The sequence below is a fragment of the Dryobates pubescens genome, chromosome 5 (assembly GCF_014839835.1).
Source record: "Dryobates pubescens isolate bDryPub1 chromosome 5, bDryPub1.pri, whole genome shotgun sequence".
NCBI classification, from domain to species: Eukaryota; Metazoa; Chordata; class Aves; order Piciformes; family Picidae; genus Dryobates; species Dryobates pubescens.
The window spans coordinates 4,165,534-4,185,660 of record NC_071616.1 but is presented as its reverse complement, the minus strand read 5'-3'; the positions used below and the strand labels follow the sequence as shown (position 1 = coordinate 4,185,660).

Here is a 20,127-nt window from a genome sequence, read left to right as displayed (position 1 = left end):
CTTTAACTACATGATCAGAGTGAAACCTGATATGGGAAGCCTATTGCCTTACAGTAAAATGAGTGGCTTCTGACTGACACATCTGATTGAAGCTACTTTGAGATGAGTTTCTGAACTAGGTAGTGAAGCCTGACCTAGCCTGCCAGGGCTCTTTCTTGTCAGCAGTCTTGGCTTAAGTAGCCCCTGGTGTCTGTTGCTCCTATGCTGCTACCTTAATTGTGCTTGCATGCCCATTTCTGGGATTACAGAAACTATATTGGGGAATTGGTTCAGGTAGAACTAAAGATAGCTTTCCCCTCACAGCTATTTTTAAACCAGTTGAGTTCCCCAACACCATTCATGGTGCAGCTGGTCTGTCAGTCACACCAGGAGAGCTGATACCGGGGTGCAAAAAGGGTTGGTGTGCACTTAAGAGATGGAGGTCTGTGAGGGGCTGTTCCCAAGGCCAGCAGGCCTGGGCCCTCATCAGCTGTGATGACCTGAACAAGGAGAGCTGGGCTCACCCAAGATAGTAGTCAGGTTTGACCAGGAATTGAGATGGCCAGGCAAGCTCATGGTGATGAGTTAGTGTGCAGTCAAGCTGGGAATTTGATCCACAGGTCAAAGTCAGGCCCAGTAATTGCCAGACCTGTCTGTGGTGGCAAGGCAGGTCTGAGGTCAGTCTGGTTAATCAGCCTACAGGTCAGGATCAGCAAAGAACAGCCAAACACCTCTAATCCTTTAGTTTAGCTCTGACAGGGACTGGTAGCTCTGAGCTGAGCTTAAATGTAACACACCAGTGAATGGAGGCCCCAGATGAGGCTGCTCAGGACAATTAAGGCCTGTTGGTGCACTCAGAGCTCTGACAGGTGAAGCTAGACAAAGGGACAAGGGTGGGAGTTGCAGTGCCAGGGTGGAGGCTGTGTAAGCTGCATCTTGTTGTGTGGAGGAGCAAGTTCAGGCAATGAGTGTGCATTGGGAGTGGTAGTGTTCATGTTGGCTTGAGTAATCTCAGCCTGAGTTGCTTGTGTCTGCCTTGCCACTATCTGTGGTGTGATGCTGTTGCCCTAGATGTGTGTTTGACTGTGTAATGGAGATGTTGCACTGGGCTTTAGAGGGGCAGAGTCTGTTCATGCTGGTGTTGCCCTAGTTGGGGCTTGTGAGAGAAAAATGGCATGTGCCCAGGAAGAGCCAAGGCAGCCTCACACTTTGTCTCTGCCTGTCTGTGCTAGGAGACATGGGAAGAGACAGTGCAGGCTCTTCTCCTCCATGGAGGCTGCACAGTTTTTGTTTGCTCTGCTGTGTAGACTTGCTGCAGCAGGCTTACTCAAACTTCTTTGCTTCATCTGGGTCCCTTGCAGGCCTTCCAGCCCATGCTGGTTGCACCAAGTGCTGGCAAGGCTCCTGATCCTGTCAATCAATTTGATATAAAAGCAGCAGGAAGAGCATGCTGCTGGCCTGAGAAATAGGCAACTTCTTTCTGTTGCCTTTGTCTGTACAGGAAAGACCTCCTGCTGCTGCCTGTTCCCTGTGAGCACATGCTGTCACTTCACAGTGCTTACTGTTTCCTGCATCTGTTTCTTTTGCATCTTGTGTACCTTGGTGCTGAATTTCTGAGCTCCAAGCTGGCAGCCTGCTTTCTGGCCCTCAGCTTCCCTGTCCATCACCATCTGACATCAGCCTCTTTCTTCCTGACTGCTGTAACACCAGATCCTGAGCCCTGTAACCTCCTAATCAGAGATTGCCTTGCTGCTACTTACCTCTGTCAGTAAAAAAGAGTCCCCAGCATCATCCAAGAGAGCAAAGGAAAGCAAAGCATAGTGACCAGGCTTATTCCTGGAGTGTGCTATACCTCTGAGGATGCTTTTTCAGTATGGAAGTCTTCTTGCCTGAGGACATGAGGTTATTGTGAAGAGGCCTGTGAATGGAGTGCTGTGATGTGGATAAAACCTGCCCTGCACTTGCAGGCCTGAGCCAAAGGGAAGAGAAAGTACTTGTCTGGGAGTCTGTCCAAAAGCAGGGTGGTAGAGAGAATTCAGGGCCTTGCTCTTTTCCCACTACCCATCAAAGCACATGGGTGAAAGAGTGGATCAAACTGTGAGTGGTGGGGTACCAGGAATCTCAGTGATGCTCTGGGGAGTGTGGCCATTTCTAACACAGGGGTTTTGGGTTGGGTTGGGTTTTTTCTTATCAGGCAGTTTACAGACACTAACGAATCCACATTTTCCCTTGGGGATAGTCAGTAACTCTGAGAGCTCTGCTCAGTATTTCAGGGCATGCTGCTATTTCCAGTAGTGGAAAGAGCAAACATAGTCACATATGGAAGAAAGGAGAATCAAAAAGGGTTTGCTAAAGCAAGGGACAGGTTCTCAGCAGGTTTATCCCTTCCCTGAGTGTGTAAGAAGATGCTCCCAATTTCATGTAGTTTCAGGAATCATATAGAAGACTTTTCTTTTGGCTGGGTTAGGTTTCTGTCAGAGTAGGAAGCTGCCTCATGTGTCTGTAAGGCCAAATACTTGCTAGGATTGATGCAAGTTGTCTGGGTGCCATGGGTGACCAGCCTGGCAGTGTGCTGGACTGGGTGTAATGAAAGTAAAGCTGACTTGCTAGGAACAAGGGTAGCACCAAGGCAGGCAGTCACACCACTCACCGAATCCCTGCAATGCTTCTGGCAAGATCGAAGATAAGGAGCTAATACCCTGTGTGTAGAGTGAGTATTTTGTTCAGGTTTACAACTTACATAATTTTACTGCAGTCATTCAAATGTGGTCTGGAGAAAAGCCAGCAAAAACAGAAGGAAGGTATAAATTAAGGAACACAGTGGATGGGTAACTTGAGAGATACTGAGGAGCACAGTCGTGGCTGGCTTGAGTCAGTCTGGGGTTGTGTTGCAGCTGGAAGGCTGGTTCTGCTGCACATGTTATCCACTCTGCCTGAGTTGTGCCCTTAGCCCTGCTCAAATGCTGTCACTGATTTGCTGAGTTGATCTCCTGCTTGTGTGATTGCTGAAGGAACTAAGGGGAGGACTAGGAATGTTTGAAACACAGTAGAGCAGAGTGTCCCTTTTAATTGTGCCAGCTGCTGTTGCTGGGCAGCCAGGCAAAACTGTTGGAGTTTCATGAAAAGGATAACTGGAATGTGGAGCCAGGGAAGAGGAGCATGCTGCTCTTGATTATTCCTGAGCAGCTGTTGAGTGTGTGTGTATATGTGTGTGTCTTCAGGCTTCTCTTCTGTAACTCCATTTCCAGCATTATAATAAAATGTTTCTTTTCAAGTATCTGGTAACATCACCTTTGAATGGCCTGGCAAGTCTCAGGACTTGGGAGGCTTTGGGGATACCTCAAAGCAGTGGTGAGATGGTAGATGTATCCTGGGGTTTCCTGGATCTGAGGGCAAGTTTTAGGCCTTGCCTGTTTGGAGATGTTACAGGTGTCCCTGTCAGGAGCACACTGTTTGGATGGTGACAGTCACTCAAGTGATGGGTAGCTTCAAGTCATCCAACCATATGGAAGCAAGGTGGAGAGAGTGGGCAGTGAGCAGACCCTGAGCTATCTCATTTTCCTCTGAGGGGAGTTCACAGCACAGGCACTAACTTGCTTGAAATAAGAGCTGGCAGGGCTGGCCTATCAGACATGACCCTTGCAAATTTTCCAGCAGACATGTCATCTCTCTTTCCTGCAGATCACCCCACTCAGAAGAGTTTTCTAGTTGCCTGCAGTCCCTACAGCAAGCACAGGGAGCACCCCTAAAGCAGAAGACAAGTCACCCTTGAAAGCAGGGCAGGCAGAGCTAATAAAAAGTCAAGGTAAGTAAGCCAAGATGAGAAAGCTGTTCGGTTCACTTTGAAGCCCTTCTGAAAACATACAATTATCCAATTAGCAGAGGGTGCAAGCACCTCTTTCAAACAAGTGATTATGAGGGATTTGGGTGGAGAGGGAGTAGGTAGCAGTGCTTCAGCCCTGCAGGTGGCCACTGTGTTTGGAGATGCAGGGCTACTGGGGAGACAAACATTTTGTGGATGCAGCATTCCTTTGGAATTGCGTGGCACCTGTGGGAAAACCCCGAGGAGATTTGAGAGAAAGGGCTAGTATGGTCACAGCTGGGGGTAGTGACTGTTTTGGTGTCAGCCTCCTGCTGAAAGCAGGAACAATAGACTCAGGAAGGAAAGAGGTAGTGAAGTCCAAGGGAGAGAATGCAGGACCTGGAAGAAGACATCCAGCTGGTAGGAGAGAAAGGAAACCAAGGGAGGAAGAGACCACAGGATCTCCAAATAGTTGGACCCAGTGAAAGTGCTGATACTGAAGAGGAGAAATTATGGGCCCCCACACTAAGGGGGAAGTGCTGACCACCACCATCCTGCTTGTTGAGAAAGGAAGTCTCAAGCTACAGCCTTAAGATGAGAGACTGACAAGCCAGGGGCCTCTGCAAGCAGGGTTACCAAATACTGAAAAACAGGAGGACATGCCCAGTAAAATGAATGTGCAGAAAGCAGCTGAGGTGATTCGGCCTGAAATTTGGTTTGGAAAAGTTCACTGGAGCCATGCAGCTTGGCCAAGATGTGCCAACCAAACACGACAGCTTCTTCCAGTTAGGGAGCCCACCCCGATGCCCTCTTCCCCCTTTCAGCAAGGATTTGTTAATTTTCTCCAGAAACATCTTCTGATAATTATCCTCTGATCTTCTAAGAGTCTCCCACTTGGAAAACAGACTCATTCCCCTGAAGCCCTGAGTTGTCCTGCTTCTTGTAGCCTGGACCTGGGCAGTGGTGCAACACTTGGTTGCAAATATTCTGTTTCTCTTTTGTGCAAGGGCATCTAAAGACACTTTGCTGCACAGCCTTGCTTGGTTTGCACAACCTCCCCCACCATTGGTCAGCATTTTCCAACCACGTTTCCATGGATCAAGATGGTGTCTGTGGCACTAGCTTTGGCTCAGGTTCAGCCCCAAGACAACCCTGCAGCCAGCCTCTGTGCTGTTACCCTAGCAATGATCACCTACCAGTCTGAGTGGAGTGTCCTAGCCCATGTGAACTCCAGCACTAGCTTTCTTCACAAGCATAAGGGAATTTTGCAGCCTGCTGCCCATAAGCATAATGCTAGCAGCTCTAGAAATGCAACAGAGGCAGCCCCAGTTCAGGCACAGCCTGCACTGCAGTGAGGGAGCACTGCCTGAATTTGCAAAGCTGAGCCCCATATGCCTGTGGCTTTAGGCTGGATCTGGAAACAGGAGCAAAGGGAGTGCAGGACACTTTGTAACAGCTCTGGAGATCTTTATGCAGGATTGCCACATACTTGCACCTGCCTCAGAACCCAGGCAAAACAGCCACAGTCAGAACAGGGGATGGGGAAGTGGGAATGGAAAGTAAAGAAGCACCAATGGGCCCAAGCTCAAGAAGGCTGTTGAATTGCCACCAAATTAGAAGCTAACCACATCTCTCAGCTGCCATCACAGAACACAGCTGTCCTGTGGGCTCTGCAACTCTGATTTTGCCTACAGGGCAGAAACATCATTAATGGTTTGTGCAAGCCCAGCTGCTGCTTGGGGGAAATGGGCGTGATCCATCATAGAGAATCTTTTAACTTCCTCTTCCCAGAAAATTCAAGATCAACAGGAAATCCAATCTGTGTGTGATAGTTCAGACATTCTTTTCCAGGAAGATGTTATAACCAAATTATTTGCCTGCCAACCACAGATGTACAAGCTGGCCACAAGGAGTGCCTTTACTAAGAAGAGTATGACTAGGTAATGTTCTCCCTGTGCTGCCCATCAGGCACAGAGATGCATCTGTATTCTTTCACAGGCTTTGCTGACCTTCTGGAATTCAGGCCCAGCAGTTAGTTCATGTGTACCTGTCCCTGTTCACACACAAAACTTCTGGCATGGCATAGATGAGAAGTTTCAACCAGAGCCTTTGTGGTAACAAAACCTCATTTGCTTATGTGGAAAACTACATCTCCAGGCAGAGCTGTTAGTTTAATGTAAGGTCATTAGATGTGTGTGTTTGGTTTGGTTTTTTTTCCTCTCCCTCCAGCTGGTTCTTTACTACATAGGCTCTTTTTCACTAATCCATTTAGTTTTGGGTAGCCACAACCAAGTGCCACATCAGAAAATATGAGGTACAGCCCATCCAAACAATTACTCTTCCTCAGTGTGTTGTGTCCTACCTACTACTTCAGCTCTTGGCAGGAATTTCTGATGTGGAAAGAGTCCTTTAGGGGACTTGTTCACTTAAGCTGCAGCATGTCACTGTTTCTGGAAGCCTTCAAGCAGCCTATTATGATCTGGTGGTTGTGTTTTCCTAGGACAAACAAGTCTGTTCAGACTTTGTCCTGTGGAATTTCAGGTTCTTTGTACTGTAATCCGAGGTCCTGTCCACTGGATATTTCTGTCCTCTTAACAAGTTCTGGCCACACCTAAGTCCATCTCTAATTACAGCCTCACTAGAACCCAGAAGAATTGAAGTCAAGCCTCCATGTTATCCTTTGTAACTCCCTTGTAGAATTTCTTGACCTTACCTGAGAGGTTAGCACTAGTGTTTGACAACATCCAGACTAACAAGGTAAACATCGGTACTCCTTGTAGTGCATCTCAGCTCCTTCCATCCCTGCCTGGTTTTGCCTCAGTTACCTCTCAAACTTGGCAAGCCTGTCTCTGTTCACATTCATTTGTGTTAGGAAAAGGAGCAACAAATTACTCATCTGTGGGCCCACAAGTGGAACACTTCCAAACACTGTACAACACTGAGAATGCTTCACCTGGGGCATATTACTGGAGGCAGAAACGAGGCCTTTAGGTAAATGCAAGTGCTTATAGACCACCATCTCTAATTACATGGCCAATATTGAACCTAGAATAATAGGTAAATTCATAGCTGGAGCCAGGCATTTTTAATGTCTGTTGCTCAGATCTTTAATTGCTTCTTGGGAATACCTTAATCTCTGAGAAGTTAACAGTGTCTCAATCTGTCTCCCCCTCCTCTTCAGTCTACCCTTGTTTAAATATCACTTTTGTTTCACTACCTACTATTAACATTCTGGGGTCATTTAATCCCAGCTGTTCACCTATGACTCCAGCCTTACCTGTATCACCCCTTTTGCAGCCTGTGCTGAAGCAGTTAGCCTCTTTGTGCTTGGCTGAGGCTTGACTAAGTTTTGTGAGTCTGACCTAACCAAGTTCCTCATGTGTGCTAACCCAGAATGTCACTGCAGAAGACTACTACAAACTTTCAATGCATCTCAACCACACTTTCAAGCAGGTATAAAGCAGTATTAAACTGTTGTGTTTGGGTGTTATTTCTGGAAGTAGCAGATTTTCCTTTTTTGTGCTCCCTCAGGCTCTTGGGTTCATCCCACACAGGACAGGCCCCTCAGTCCCCATGTTTGAATATGCAAAGCTCTAGGATCAGGACCCCACTTTGTCTCAGCACCCCACTTTGTCTCAGCAGCCTCAGATGCTTTCCAGGGCAGAAGAAAAGGCCAGATAAAGAGGTTTGATAGGTTCTCCCTGCTGAATCATACTTAACAGCTGGGCATAAGTATACCTGCAGCAAATCAGAACCAGAAGAGTTAACGCCTCTATAGCTAATGTTGCACCAACCAGAAGGTAGTCCCCCCCTCTCCTACCCTTCATCACAGTGTAGGAGTCATTAGCAAAGCAGGGTGTAAGCAGGGTGTACACCTCTGGCATGAATAGTCAAGAGGTAGAGGTAATAAGCAGTCTTTGCTCTTGCCCTGAGCATTCAGGAAGGGCAGATAGAGCGAAACTGACACAGAAGCAGCAGAAACTCCAGCATGCCACTGCTGCCTTTAGGGGTCCCAAGCAGGACAGCACTGCCACGTGGTTGCCTTTTTGTTAATAGCAGCCTACAGTGTGTGTCAAAGCCCACTGTCGAGCTCAGGGAACAGCCACTCAACTCTGACCAGCTGCCAGACAGTTCTGTTCACAACTTGTGAGCCTGAACAGCCACATCATGCATGATAAAAGCTTCTTTCTTCTGTCTCCAGGCTATATTATCACTTAATTCCTAGTGGTGTCCCAGTGAATCTGAGGGCAGTAGGAATGGACATCCAGACTGTTGAAGCCATGTCACTTTTACCATCTGCCTTACCAAGAGAGCCAACAAGGCTGTAGGTGAAGGATGCTGCAGACATCTGAAACATGTGGGGAATAAATAGATTTCTGCCAGTCAGCTTGATGAAGCCCAAAAGGGGAAGCAATACTAGAAGTTCCCTACTACCCTGCAGCTCCAAAGTTCCTTGAGCAGGAAGTTTGGGGGCAGGGCAGACCCCAGCACTCTATGGATGCATGTGCTTTGAAGCCAAGGAAGTCTGCTTTCTCCACTTTGAAGATGTGATGCTTCCACCTCTTCTCTACTTAAATACAAGTCAAGAGAATCTGTTCCTTTCTGCACCCCTACACTCCTGCAGTGCCCAGTGAGAGAAGTCTTTATTCATCCCTTGTTTATTTATTAGAAAATCCCTACAGGTCTAGGCATTTAAAATGAAGCACTAGTTACATGGAATACATGCCCTTGAAGTCCAGAAGTTACTGGATATAGTGCAGAGGTGGATTGGGGCCAGCTATGGCCCAGTGACCTCTGCAGGAGATGCTGGTATGGCTGTGAGCAGGGCAGCAGCAATCATGATCCAACCTTCTCAACATAATTTGCAGGATAGAGTCCAACTTGGCCGTCGAGAAGTCGGCCCTTGCACCAGCCCTGCTCATCTTCCTCACTGATCTTCATTAGTTCTTCACCTAAAGACAAAAGCAATCATTAGGAAACAGCCTTGAGAAAGGTTTTTCCTGGCTCAGAAGAGATGATGAAAAGCAAAAGCTACTGGTTTGAATCATCACACTCTCTTCCCCTAATCACATTCACTATCACTGCACACTTTAATCAAAGCCAGAGTTGCTGACCTCTTCACTCTCTCAGCTCAGCACCATCCTCTAGGCCAAGGAACTTCACAGACAGACCTTCACTTCTCCTGTCCAAGATGAGAAATATTTGTGTGCCCTGCCTTTCTGCCTGCTTTCCTTCCACCAGAGGAACGTGCTTAGAAGAGAGACCAGAATGATCTTAGAAATGTACAGGCTCCCCTGTAGCAGGTGGGAAGGAAACTGAAGAGACTGCAAAACTCTTCTTGTTATGACCCAAAATGACTATTCCAAGACAGAGCATTTGGTTTGGCCATCAAGGCCTAGAATCAACTAATTTCCCAGACTATTACCAGGAAAAGGTCTTAACCTTCCCACATCTACTTTGGGAAAGGGCAGAAAGGTCTCCTTCTCCACCCTCTCATCCCTCCTTCTGCCAGAAAGGAGGTCTGACTGCAGTAGCAGGCACATCCCACACTGGCAGAGGCTCAGAAAGTCATCTGCTGTTAAACTTAAGGCCTCCTTAGGCATGCTGCTCAGAGCAGTTTTACAAAAGGAATGACTAAAGCCATGCCTCATTACATCTGCTGCCTGGAAAAAAACAAGCCAAGAGTCAAGTTCTACTGTCACCTGTATTGCAAGATATTTTAGTGCAATGAGTTAGTGTTAGGAAGTTTACCAATATGGTGACACTGCAGCACAGGTATTGGCCTCAGGCACAAGCCCCTGCCAGACCTCATTGCTGTCTACAACTACCTGAAGGGTGGTTGTAGCCAGGAGGGGGTTGGTCTCTTCTCCCCAGGCAACCAGCACCAGAACAAGAGGACACAGTCTCAAGCTGCACCAGGGGAAGTTTAGGCTGGAGGTGAGGAGAAAGCTCTTCACTGAGAGAGTTGTTAGCTGTTGGAATGTGCTGCCCAGGGAGGTGGTGGAGTCACCATCCCTGGAGGTGTTCAAGAGGGGATTGGACGTGGCACTTGGTGCCATGGTTTAGTAGTCATGAGATGTTGGGTGACAGGTTGGACTTGATGATCTTTGAGGTCTCATCCAACCTTGTTGATTCTATGATTCTGAAGGACTTGAGTACATTCTTAAAACAGCTGTATTTTGGAGAGGGGTAGCACAGATCAGGGACACCCTCAAGATCCAGGTGTCCTCTTGGAGCTGAAGATGATAACAGGTGCAAATGAAATGTAACTAAAAGGAAGAAAAGGGGAAGGGTCACTTTGCTCCAGCATTCTCTCTTTCTCAGTCCTCTGTTGCAAGTCAGGATCTTTGCTCAAGGTACCCATTTTGAGCAAGTTTGTGCAGCTGGCTTTTGCCAGTTAACTCTGCCTTCTGCAGGGCCTGTCAGTTGGCTGAGCTTTCACACAAAACTTTTATTTCTGGTCACTTCAAAGGACAATCCAGACCACCTGCATCATTCTTGTATCAATGGCACAAGGGAGAAGCATTTAATAAAAGCTTAAAATAAAGTGCAGAATAAATGCCTTAAGAGGTGGCTGGAAAGATCTGTTTCACCACCTGCAGTCTGCTCTCCCTACAGTGTGACCAAGGCCTAAACAATCTATTTTTCTGTGGCTTCCCTGTCTTTTAGTCTAGAACAGGTTGGACTGCCCAATTTATCATCCACCTCAGAGGGCAAGGGGAAGAAAAGTAACTATCATTTTTCAAGGGGACACCCAGTTCTTAAAGAGTGTTTCAATCATTAAGTCATCCCAAGCAAGGACAGCAAAAGGTTAGTAGGAGATTAGTGCTTCTGTACCTGCTTTAAAGCTCAGCTCATCAGCCTCCTGTCCTGTGTAATCATACAGCGCTCGTACCCGTACACCTGGTACGTTTATGTCCTCCTCGTGCCCATTGGCATCCAGGCACTTCTTGGGAGTGTCCTCATCTGACCACTCTGAAATGTCTTCCTTCCCTCCGCTTTTGTGTGTGGAAGGAGAGAGGGGACAAGACAGTTGTTAGCAGACTCATCTCTCCCCCACCTCCTCCTGAATCATGCCCCACCCTGGCTGCCACTGAGACTGTGATGCGACAGAACAAAGCGCGAGAGGCACAAGGCAGCTGAGTGAGGGTGAACAGCAAAGAGATCTCAGGAGATACTGGATTTGGTTGGAGGCATGTCAGCATGAGAGTCCCAGGGGACAAAAGGGTAACTCATTCTTGAAGTATTTTCACACATGCACGTTCTCCATGACCTCATCCTACTCTAGCAGATCCTCTCATACAAGGAAGCCCAGTTCTAACTGGAGAGCCCAGCTGTGTCCAGAAATTGTTCCAGCCAAGAATAAGAGAGACAGGAAAAGCCCTGTTTCCCATCCCAGAGAGATGTCTAGAATGCTGTTTTCCAAGTCAAGAGCAGAGGAGAAGAACAGCAGAGGACATGTGGAACCAAAAATCCCCTGAAGAGGCTATGTTTCATACTAACTTCACATGGGTGGGTGCCCTCAGGCTGTCATGGAAGAGGCTGTTCTGCTCCTCCTGATAGGAAAACCTGCAAATTGGCAAATAGGAACCTCTGAATCCAACAGACTGACATTTAGTAGTGGCCTTTTCTGCCCAGTTCCCATAGGCCACAGTTCACTTTGTAAAGTAAGATGGCTACAGGAACTGTAGGACCCACATCTCTTCATCCTCTCACTATTCTCCAGCTTGCTTCCTGGCAAGGGAAGCAGCTATCCTCAGGATTGTCATGTAGCCACATCGAGGGGGGGGGGATAAAAAAAATAAACTAGAAACTCCATGACTGCATGTCAGAAGTTGTACATCTAACTGGCAAAGCTGCCAGGGCCCAACTATCCTCAGTCTGTCTGGGAGGAAGCATCAGGGAAAAGCATGCCAGAATCTCACATGGCATTAATCTGTCTGAGCTAAATCTCCACACTAGAAGGCTCTTTAGAAGGAAAGCACCCTGTGAGGCAGTATGTACCAGACAAAACAAGACACCACAACCCCCCCCCACCACCCTTCTGAACCCCTTTTCTGCCTTGTCTTTTCCAGAGTGGCACAGGCAAGGCCATGGGCAGGAAGAGACAGGAAATTAAGAAAGAAATCACTCTTACCAATAGAACTCATTCATGACTCCTAGGCAAGATTGTACCTTTCCTAAGCTGATGTATCCCAGACTTCAGCCCTTACCTTTGCCTTGTGTGCAAAGGGGTCTGTGAGACAACTCCATCCCGTGTAGGCAAAATGCTGGTCAGTGTGACATCATCAGCCATCTTGCCACTTTTCTCCTTCTTGGTGATTGGCCTCTGTGTTTCAAGGGACCACTCCTGTTCAGGGAAAAGCAGTAACACCATCAGGAAGGACAGAACACTGGGTCATACTGCAGTTGTGGCTGGGCTGGTCAGCCAAATGACCTTCCTAGCATAACAGGCTCACTCCTGTTGAATCTCAAGGTGCAACAAGAGGAGCTGTGAGAAAATAATAACAGGAATTCATCCCAAGGCCCTGAGAATCTAGCTCCTGTTCTTTGACCTGGCAAGCTGGGTGGCTAGAGTATTTGCACTTGGGCAGGACTGCATGTGTCCCATTGGGCACCAAAGACCTTGCAACATACAAATTTTAGGGAAGTCTTAACATCTGGAGCCTGCCAAGCAAAGGTGGTCTTGCCAACCCACCATTTTCAGTCAAGAAGCTACATGTTTGGAAATGGTAACAAAGCACTCTAGAACGTTACATCACCTCAAACTGAGGCCAGTTCATCACCATGCCTGGTCCATGAGTGTTGCGCCACCACTTCAGGTCCTCCTGGTTGTCTGCAGCCATGATGACTTGGTAGAGATCTCGATACAATGCATGAAAGCTATGAGCAGGAACAGACAGAACCACCTGTAACCAAGTTCCTCAGCAGGTTCCTAAAAGCCACAGCATTCAAAGTCCCACAGGATTCAGGATGCTACAGTAGCACTGTTTCAGCCTTAGGAGAACAGAGCCACCCTTACAGAAGAGTCTGCCCAGCAGATGGGACAGGCTTGCTTGGTGGGGCAGTGACTAACATCTACCAGCTCTCAGCATAGCTCATCAAGTGATCACAGAAAGGGCCTGGCACATTCTTGCATATGGTCAGAGGCAGCTCAGATTCGTTGCCTCCCACTTCAAGTACAGGAGCATATAAAGTTTTATTGCTCTTGTTGTTCCCCCCCTGTAGCCCCTACCTAAGGGCTACTTGTGGGCTTACAGCTATTATCTCCCAAACAGTCTCTTCAGTCAGGGCAGAATGGGTGTAATAGCTATAGATACCAGAAGGCAACAGAGCAGCATTCCTCAGACTGAGATTATACATAGCAACGTGAAGAAATGACAGAGTACTGAACAGTAGTGGAAGAGGAAAGGGTCAGAGGCAGAAGGAGGCCTCTTTGGGGAGCCTGGCACTGTCCAAGGTCAGAGACACCAGCAGTGGTCAGTCTAAAGAGCCCAAATGCCAGTTCTAAGACACACTTTCAAGGAGAAAGAGTAAGACCTGGCAGATGCAAGAAGGCATTTCCCCTTCAGACATGCCAGAACTGGCACCCCTCATCAGACCCCAGAGCAACCCAGGCCACCAGAATTCCCTCCTGTGTCAGGGCTGGTACCTTTCATTGGTGGAGAGGTTGAGATGCTGGTGCAGATTCAAGAACATCTCCTTAAAGAAGCACAAACGCTTGCGCTCTGCTTCCTGACAGCCCTCAAACACTTGCTCCATGTCCTCCATGTAGCGGGGATTGTAGCGATTCAGATCTTCCAGCATCTTCTCATACTGATCCTTGCACTGTAGCAACCCAGGAGGACAGCAACGGTGAGAAGTGTTGCCTTGCTGTCAAATCTGTGACAACTCTCCCTGCTCTGCCTTAGAAGTGACAAGTTTTTCCTGCCCCCTGCACTGCTGAACCTATAAACCACAGAAAGAAGAAATACCCACTGGTATCTCAGTCCATTGCTCTCCTCATATTCTTCCAAGTTCTTTGCTCTTCCTTGCTGCATTTCATACCTTCACTCTCGCAGGCAGGCAAACTAGCTACTTTTGGTGGCCAGGTCTTCAGCTCTGCAGCTCCAACCCCCCCTAATTTTATTTTATTTTTTTCCCCAATTTACTTTTAATTTGCATCCTACCCAATACTAAAGACAGACAGACCTTAGCCCTAGTTACCAGAATCTCAGCCTAACTCACTGCAGCCTCAGACAACAGCAGCCCCTGTACACTGCACTGGTTAGGCCACACCTCGAGTACTGTGTCCAGTTCTGGGCCCCTCAGTTTAGGAAGGAGGTTGACTTGCTGGAATGTGTCCAGAGAAGGGCAACAAAGTTGGTGAGGGGCTTGGAACACAAGCCCTATGAGGAGTGGCTGAGGGAGCTGGGGTTGCTTAGCCTAGAGAAGAGGAGACTCAGGGGTGACCTTGTTGCTGTCTACAACTACCTGAAGGGAGGTTGTAGCCAGGCAGAGGTTGGTCTCTTCTCCCAGGCAACCAGTACCAGAACAAGAGGACACAGTCTCAGGCTGCACCAGGGGAGGTTTAGGCTGGAGGTTAGGAGGCATTTTCACACAGAGAGAGTGATTGCCCATTGGAATGGGCTGCCCGAGGAAGTGGTGGAGTCACCATCACTGGAGGTGTTCAGGAGGAGACTTGATAGGGTGCTTGGTGCCATGGTTTAGTTGATTAGGTGGTGTTGGATGATAGGTTGGACTCAATGATCTTGAAGGTCTCTTCCAACCTGGTTTATTCTATTCTATCTCCCACCTTCTTACAGGCTTCAGGAGGAGCCATTTAACTGAGAGACATTTCAACCAGTGCTTTTTCTATGGAAGAAGTCTCCCTGTGACCCACATCCACACAACACACACTCACCTTCTCGGCCTCCTGAGTGCACTTCTCTACACGCTCCTGCAACTTGCGCAGCTGCTCCTGAGAGACAGACGAGTCTGCCTTGGCATGGTTCTCCCTTGTATGGGCTGTTTTCTCCTCCTTCCGGGCTGCATGATAGTTCTTCTTAGAAGTTTCCACCTGTAGGAGTAGGATGCATTGAAAGCCATAGTCCTGACGACGCTGATCCTCCGTAACTCAGAGAGGTCATGTTTAAATTTGATACGGTGATCAGTAAATGTTTCAGGACATTCGAACAGGAATGGCAATTTGGCATTTAGCAAACTGGGCTCCAAAGGGAAGAGGTACCTCCAAATGGCCTTTTTCAGTACTCCCTGCCATGCAGGAATACAGAGTCCCTTACCAAAGTCTTCCCACATCAGGGAGCTACAAAACCACCAAGAACAAGAGGCCATCGAGACATTGAGCCCTCTCTGGCATTCTCTGCTACTCCAGCTAAACCTTGTTTGTTTGCCCAGTGGGTGTCTCAATCAGGCAGCCAGTTCAACTGCCCTTATCCCTCCTTCCTCATTCACACTTTACTCACATCTTTCATCTTCTTCACCCAGGGTTTCTGGGCCTTGCGAAATCCATCCTCTGCCTCCTTTGTCTCCTTGAAGCCCCCAATCATCTGCTTGTGGTAGGCCTCCTTTTGCCAGGCCTTGATCTTATCCGAGTCTTCACCAGTCAGGTGGTTCCGGACAGCTAAGTGAATTTCACTCAGTTTGTCTGCAGCTGTCAGGAAGGCATGCCAGGCCTTCTCCAGAGTACCATACTGTGGACCTGCAGGCAGAAGCACCAGAGTGGCTCTTACACCTCCTGCCCACCAGAAGAGAAAGCAGATTCTTTTCCTCCTACACACACCTGTCAGTATGGAGTTGCTTCCTTAATGTGCCCCACACAATTCAGCATTGGGTGGTCTCCACACAGCTCCAGCAAGCAGCATCTAGACTGGCTCTTACAGCTGGCCAAGATGGACATTTCTTTTGGGCAGCCTTAGCTGTACCAGATGGACAAGTTTTCTGTAGAAATTCTCTTCATAGATCTGGCCTGAGCTTCAGGGCAGATAGCAACACTAAATCATGACTGAGGCTAAGCTGCTTTGCAGACCAGCAGATCTTTGGGGGCACCTGTCCCACCATTTCCCATTACTTTGTGAGATGAGCCCACTGCCATTAAATCACAGCATGGCTAGTTACTTTCTAACTAGAAGAGAAGGAGAGACAGCCAAGCCATCCTTAAAAGGGGAGATCTGCAGCTTGATTTAAAACATGGACTGCCCAAAGACTTGCTAAAGTTGAACAGATTATTTTGTGTGCAACCAAACACAATGCAGAGAACACCTCTCTGAGTGAATCAGAAGACTGGCTACACACACAAAAAAGACACCCAGGAAAGGCAGCCCCGTGGGGAAGGGAAGCCTGTCCACCAAGGCAACAGCACCACCTCAGTAAGAGGCTGCACTCAGGGAAGAGAGTGCAACAACTCCATCCTGCTCCCAGTCCAGTCTTTACCTTTCTCCACGTTGGTCCTCCACTTGCGGGACCACTCTGTTAGCTGCTGGGCATAATTCCTCTCTATCTTGGCTCTCTCCTGGAAGCAGGAGATTAAGTCGTTGCAGAGGCGGTAGCCATCATCCACTCGCTTCACTGTCCGCTTGTAGTTGCCAGCCTGAAATTTCACACATGGTTATGTTGCACTGAGTCTCATGTTCCTTGAGAATACACAGCAGCAGCTCAGTTGTTGCATGGGGAGGGAGTACAGGTCCTTCTGGAGCTAGCAGCTGAGACCTTCCTCTGGTACCCTTTCAGGCAGGCACAGCCATGGAAGGAAAAAGCCAAGAGTCTTTCCTTGTCTCTCACAGCTCAGATGAGTGGTAGCTGAACAAGGAACATTTCACTGCATCTGGGAGGAAAAGGGTCTCTTCCCTTCAGTAAAACAGTGTTACTGAACTTCCACAGGGCTGTTCCCATTCACTCACTCCTTAAGAGCAACATATCACCCAGGAACCTGATACTCAACCACCTAATTCCAGTGATGGGAGGCAAGAAGACATTCCTACCTCCCTCACACTCCAATTATCCCTCCTTACCTCCCAGAAACTGCCCCCAGGAGCCTCCCCACCAGCATCATCTTCTGATGACATCACCCTTGTTTTCTTGCAGCAGAGAATTTTTGCAGATTTCAGTGGAGCTGAGAAGAGAGAAAACAGCACTGGATGAGCCTTTCCAGAGAGAATAGCTCTTCATGACTCTTGAAGCCGGTAGAGCCCAATTTACTACCCTGCACAGACTACTACATCCATCAGAGATCTAGGGCACCTAGAGATCTAGGACCCCCTTCCACCCTGCAGTGAAAAGGCTTCCTTGGTAGGCCTGCAGCATGCTGTGAAAGGATGTTGCAGAAGATCATCTTGCCAAACCTAAGGTGTAGGGGTCCTGGAGATGCTAGTGAATCCAACACAATTCAGCAGCACCAGACATGTCTGCAGACTTCTTTTTCTTAACCAAGGCTCTCATGAGAATAGCATAAGCTACATGAAACATGCCTTGAAAGACATTAAATAAGTCTTCTATCAATGGAGATGACTCCAGCTTCCCAGTATGACTCAGGATTATGGGATTACAACAACTGACTGGAGAAAACAAGGCTCAGCAGTCAGCAGGCAGGCATGTCTTGAATGGGGAGGAGCCCTATAAAGCTGCCCACCAGCTGAGCTGGATTGGAGCAGAGCTACAGAAACACATTGGGGCATATGCAGCCAAAGGGCAGTGCAGCACACATGCTGGTTACCCAGCAGTACTGCTGCCCTAGAAACATCCCTGAAGAGCTGGTGTTTCTACTACACTCGCTGCATTAGTCTGAAAATCTAGGCTAGAAGGTAAAAGGTTCATCTCATGATGTTGTCTCAGCACTCCTACCCATTCCCCTATGCTAGTCTGTGCTGCCAGCTTGTTTCTGACATGGTGCAACACTACGAATTCCTTGGGGAGAGGTTCAGGGGTTGCTCTTCTGCAGAAAAGGGAGGGGGAGTGATGGAAAAAGGCCCAAGTCCAGTCATCCCCACACAAACACACTCCATTCTGGGCAAGTCTGGGTTAATGCAGCATAGATGTCCTTTGCTGCCACTTCTCCTCTTGCACATTCCAAGTTATAAAAAGCTTCCCTCACACCCCAGAGAGGTATCTGCAAATTCTGCCAGCCCACAGAACACACAGTAGAGATGAAGATCATATCAAGAGTCCACATCTCCCAGCTCCTGCTGGGAGAATGCCACAGAGTGGCATGAGCCACGCTGTGAAGCACCTCAACACAAACTGCAGGAATTCCCTGCATTTCTTCTGGGAACAGTTTGGCTCTGTTTGCTCACTCTCATCCCAAGGAGAGTGGCATTAATGCTGTTCTGCTGGTTTTCTCCAGAAAGCTGAAAGTGCTGAAGCAAGTTAAATGGGACATGACACTCAGGTGCACAAGCCTTGAAACCTGAAGAACACACCGATTTATGCCACCAGCTGTCCCAGTTCTCCCTCCCTGCCATTTGTCAGAAGGCTGCAAAGCTATCTTACATGCATGCAGGCACACCACCCTACTATGGTCTCCACTAGCTACGTACCTGAAAGCTGAAAGCAAGATGCCACAGGGGATCAGTGAGCAGCTGGCAAGTGTATCCCAAGCTCTTCAGACTCTGTGGAAAGAGACTGAAGGAGACAGAGATGAGCACAGTTAGACACTTCTGCTCCTCTGCACAGATGCTGCCTGTTCTGATACATCCCAATCCCAGGGATGTCCCCCTTCTGCCAGCTACTAGGAGGGGCACCCTCTGATATAGCAGCTGCAGCCACTGTGCCTCCTGAGATGCCACGTTCCGGCACGTAGGAGATGCCAAATCCTTGTGTCACAAGATCTAGCCCCAGAGAGAGTTAAAATAGAAACAGTGGGGCAGCATGACAGCTCTGTGCAGGAAAGGTAGCATCACAACAGCTGAGCAAAAGGAACCTCAGGCACCATACATGGGGCCTGGTTCCCCCCTCACAGTACAGTGTCCAGTCTAACAAACCCCACCACCTCCACACACTGCTGTACAAACTTCTACACTTCATGGGCTTCAGGAGAAAAAGGGAAGGGCACACACATGCACTTTTTACAGTCCCTTTTTACTAAAGGGGAAGAGGACTTACACACAAGACAAAAGACTTCATATATCTACATTTCAGAAACAAAGCCAAGACTCCTGAGAATGCACATTCTGCTCTAGAAGCATAGAGTCCTTTCAGCAGCAGAACACCTAGCACTGCCTTGGTAGGATGTGGTTCTCTACCAGCAGAACTTTTCCTTCAGTTCTGTGAACTATCCACATGACATTCTCAAATACTTTGCCATTATGATATAGGTAACTCATCACCTTTCCACAGGGGAAAGGCAAGTACAAGGCCTGCAGAAGTTAAGGGAAGTGAGAGCAGAAAGAGGCATTTTTGGCCACCTCACAGTCACTTGTCTGAAAATTGACTTCAAAGTCAAACATCTGTTTATTTAACAAGACAGTCAAGGAAAATCCCTTTCTACTCAGTCACTAATATCCACCCAGCTGAGGCTGGAAGATTAGGGCAACCAGGAATAAACACAGCTCAGAGTGGAAACTGCAAAACCTAGAAGCAGGACTTTTAGCCAGACATTAAGACAATTTTGGGTAAAGAGGGAAAGAAGGTAGGAAAGAGAAGGAAGGAAAGAAATGCTGGACTGGGTCATTGCAAGCAGGCTAGTAACCTTTGGTCAGGAATGGGGAGGGGAATAGTTGGGACACTTGCATTATCCTGGTCACTGGATAAAGGGTTATGGCTTATAATGAACCTTCTAAGAGTTCTCTGTGGTCCCCACTAAAACCACACCACATGTTCCTGAAATTAAACAAAGCTTCATGAACAGTTATGTAAAAGTAGACTTAAAACTGCCCCAGACCCTTTCTTTCTCCTCATCAATGAATGCACAGATCAATTACATATGACACATCAAGGATGTGTCACTTTTTCCATGCCACACCCTCATCCCCACTTTATCAGAAAGCAATGAATCACAAACATGCCTTCCATCTCTGGTTTCCAATTCAGGCTGACTACACAGTGCTAGACTTCAGGGGCAAATGTGGGAAGCTACTGTGTGTCAGAGTGCTTGTTTGAGGGATAGTCAAGCAAATAAGCACCAAACCCCAATAAGGCCACAAACACTCAAATTCGTTCTTTTTGCAGTTTCCACATCAGAATTTGAGCCATACTTCTTTTCTTAGGAGTTACAAACCCAAAGAACTGGATTTACCATCACTAAAACAGGCTGTGAAACATAATAAATTACAACTGTGATGGATCAAACAACATAGCCTCATAGCCTCTGTAGGCAGTAGCCAAAAGCAGGTACCTTCCCTCACTCTGAGAAT

At 47.8% G+C, this 20,127-nt stretch overlaps 1 protein-coding gene across 1 annotated transcript; it reads right to left on the bottom strand.

Moving 5' to 3' along the window:
* Window positions 1–8,388: 8,388 nt before the first annotated feature.
* PACSIN3 (protein kinase C and casein kinase substrate in neurons 3) lies at window positions 8,389–18,454 on the bottom strand. Its single transcript, XM_009897361.2, has 11 exons — window positions 18,313–18,454; window positions 16,792–16,892; window positions 16,214–16,370; window positions 15,247–15,482; window positions 14,685–14,840; window positions 13,434–13,609; window positions 12,544–12,664; window positions 11,995–12,131; window positions 11,285–11,350; window positions 10,619–10,779; window positions 8,389–8,733 (listed from the first exon to the last, which is right to left on the bottom strand). The coding sequence occupies exons 2-11, from the start codon at window positions 16,843–16,845 to the stop codon at window positions 8,618–8,620; spliced, it is 1,380 nt and encodes a 459-aa protein (XP_009895663.1). The 5' UTR covers window positions 16,846–16,892; window positions 18,313–18,454; the 3' UTR covers window positions 8,389–8,617.
* Window positions 18,455–20,127: the final 1,673 nt, after the last annotated feature.

Bases quoted from the DNA above. Each gene is read 5' to 3' on its own strand.
- PACSIN3 (XM_009897361.2), bottom strand. From the start codon at position 16,845: ATGTCATCAGAAGATGATGCTGGTGGGGAGGCTCCTGGGGGCAGTTTC. The intron at 16,371-16,791 runs GTAAGGAGGGAT...GTGAAATTTCAG, and splicing joins CTGGGGGCAGTTTCTGGGAG to GCTGGCAACTACAAGCGGAC. The intron at 8,734-10,618 runs GTACAGAAGCAC...TTTTGTCTTTAG, and splicing joins TGAGCTGAGCTTTAAAGCAG to GTGAAGAACTAATGAAGATC.